Source organism: Hydra vulgaris, chromosome 13 (assembly GCF_038396675.1).
Source record: "Hydra vulgaris chromosome 13, alternate assembly HydraT2T_AEP".
Lineage (NCBI taxonomy): Eukaryota > Metazoa > Cnidaria > Hydrozoa > Anthoathecata > Hydridae > Hydra > Hydra vulgaris.
The window spans coordinates 47840001-47842733 of record NC_088932.1 but is presented as its reverse complement, the minus strand read 5'-3'; the positions used below and the strand labels follow the sequence as shown (position 1 = coordinate 47842733).

General features: G+C 34.2%; 1 protein-coding gene across 1 annotated transcript; it reads right to left on the bottom strand.

The window, feature by feature from the left end:
* Positions 1-278: 278 nt before the first annotated feature.
* On the bottom strand, positions 279-2314 carry LOC136089951 (uncharacterized). The gene is made up of 3 exons (XM_065816052.1): positions 1733-2314; positions 657-1607; positions 279-581 (listed from the first exon to the last, which is right to left on the bottom strand). Exons 1-3 carry the CDS (start codon positions 2312-2314, stop codon positions 279-281), a joined length of 1836 nt encoding a protein of 611 aa, XP_065672124.1.
* Positions 2315-2733: the final 419 nt, after the last annotated feature.

Here is a 2733-nt window from a genome sequence, read left to right as displayed (position 1 = left end):
CAAAATATCTTCTTAGTTCCTAAGAATTTTAGGTTTAAAATTTTTATGCTCTTTATATAAATGTAAAAGGTTATTAATTACACTTAAAAGTTCATAACATGTAAAAGTGTAAAGGATATTGGTTACATAGTAATTAGAGCATAATCTTATGGATAGTGCTCTAACTGCTAGGCATAAGCCCCATCGCCAAGCTTTTGTAAAGCTATTCGTCAAGGCTATCCTTTGTGATGGAGTTTTTTTTTTTTTATAACATGTTTTATTTTATTGGATATCTTATCTTATTCATTCTCTTCAAATCCAGGCCATGTGATATTGTTCATTTCTTTCATGTTCTCTTTCATGAAAACAAGCATTTCAATGTTGTCAATGCTAAGGCAAGTTCTTCGTTCTGTCAATATATTTCCAGCTGTTAAAAACACTCTTTCTGATGTAGAAGATGATGCTGGGATGCACAACATCTTCCTGGCTAGTCTGGTTGGATATGGAAATTTATTTTGCTGGTTATTCCAATATTGAAGGATATTTGAATCTTTGTGTACACAGCCTTCTTCAACATATAACGTTACTTCATTTTGTGCCTCCTTAAAAGAGTCATCTTTAAAATTTTGTCTTTTTTGCTGTTTCTCATAAAGTTTTTTATTTGCCTGTTACCAAACATCTTCCTGTTCATCTTCTTCAGACTCCAGTAGTGTTGGTGATGAGATTTTATTACTAGTAGGACTTTCTGAACCATCTCGCTTTTTCATATCAATTATGGCTTGGACAGCAGTTACCTTAATCAATTCATACTTCTCAGGATCTGCAAAATTGATAACAGAGCCCTTATAACGAGGATCAAGAAAATGACACATTGCATATTCTGGTGTTTCAATACCAGAATTTGGAAATCGGGCATCTAATCCTTCAACAAGCTTCTCTGAATACTCACTGACACAAGTAAGAGTACTGTGGTTACCAAAGAATACTGACTTTCTCCTAACATTGACTAGTTGCATAAACACCAAGTTCATAGTTGGTTCTTTGTCAGAACTAAGTGCTCTAGACATTTTTTCAAGAGGTTCAAGACAGTTCAAAACACCCTTCATGATAAGAATTTCATCCAGGCTTGGCAAGAAACCTTCACTGAATGTAGATGTTTCAGCCATTTTAGCAATGCAACCTTCAAGATCAATAATTGTCTGCAACATCTTCAGATCTGAATTCCATCTTGTTGAAACATTCTGTACCAGTTTAGTTCGTGACTGCTTAAAATCAAGAGCTATTTTCCTCAAGATACTGGAATTTTTGGGAGAATGATTGAAATGGCCAACCAATTTAGATAGTTTAGAAGAAAGTTCTTTCCAGGCAGGAACAGCTTTTAAAGCATCAGTGACAATCAAATGAATCTGATGATCAGCACACCACAAGTTGTCATTTATCGATGGTAATTGGCTAGCTTTGCCGAGGCGCATAGCTTTCAAAACATTAGTAACTCCATCTGTTGTTGCCCATGTGTGGGTTTTCTGTTCCAATTTCAATCCTTTGATCAATGAGTCAAGTTTTTCCAAGATTATTTCACCCGTGTGTTTTTCTCCGAAATAATCAAGTTTGACAAGAAGACGTTTAAGCTCAAACCGGTTATTGATAAAATGAAGAGTTAAATAAAAGATTGGAATGAAAGATTATTATACTGAGTAGTCCAGATGTCTGTTGTAAAAGCAGCACCATCAAGATAGGGCTATTCATCATTCACAATTTTTGAGATAAGGTCCTGAACAAATTGATATAATTTTGGAATTCTTAAACGGGACAAGGAAGTTGATGAGATAGGGTTATATTTTCCCTTTGTTGTCAGTGACAATATTGTCCGAAATCCTTCACTATCAACTATCTTAAATGACAACTGTTCCCTTATGATCCACTTAGTTATTTCTGTAACTATTTGCACATTTTCAGGATGGTCTTTGGGCCATTGACTTACAACACGAGCTGTTCTTGGTGTTTTTGGAGTTTTCTGAGTATTTGTTGATCGATGAGGTAATATTGATGATCCAGGAGTCATTACTAAACGAGCACGTTTACGACAATGAATGAAGTCTTCATCATTATCACTTTCACTATCATTGTGTCTCTTTGCTCCATTGGAATTTAACACTGCTTGAGAATCAGTTCTTTGCTCGAATTCAATTAAACTTTGAGGATGTCTCTTAAGATGATTCCCTATACCTGATGTTGAGCCATTCTTTGAAACAAGGATCGCGCCACACTCATTACACTTAGCATGAGAATCATCAGTTTTTGTAAAAAAGTCCCAAATCATTGATTTTTTTGGCATGATGATTGATGATGATGAAACTGAAAGTAATAAAAGAAATTAATAACTAGAAAGCAATTAAATAATATTTGCAAGTAAAAAAGATTATCTGTTTGACGGGAGGGGGGAGGAGTGGGGGGGGGCGGACTAGGTTGTAAATTCCCTATTTGTAGTTTCGTGAAACTGTTGACACAGTTTCAAAATTTTATATTCTGTATAAAAATATTTCAGCGCTATATTTTTAAAAATTCATAAAACTGTTACATGTTAACAAATAGCTATTGCAAATATTCAAGAATATTATAAGTAACCAAAATACTTTTGGATCTCTGAAATATATGGTATATTTTCTAAATGAATTGAATTTGAAGTTTGTTGAAGTTGAATATACCGTAGATTTCCCTAATTCCGAACAGTCCCTAATTCCGAACAGCTTTAGT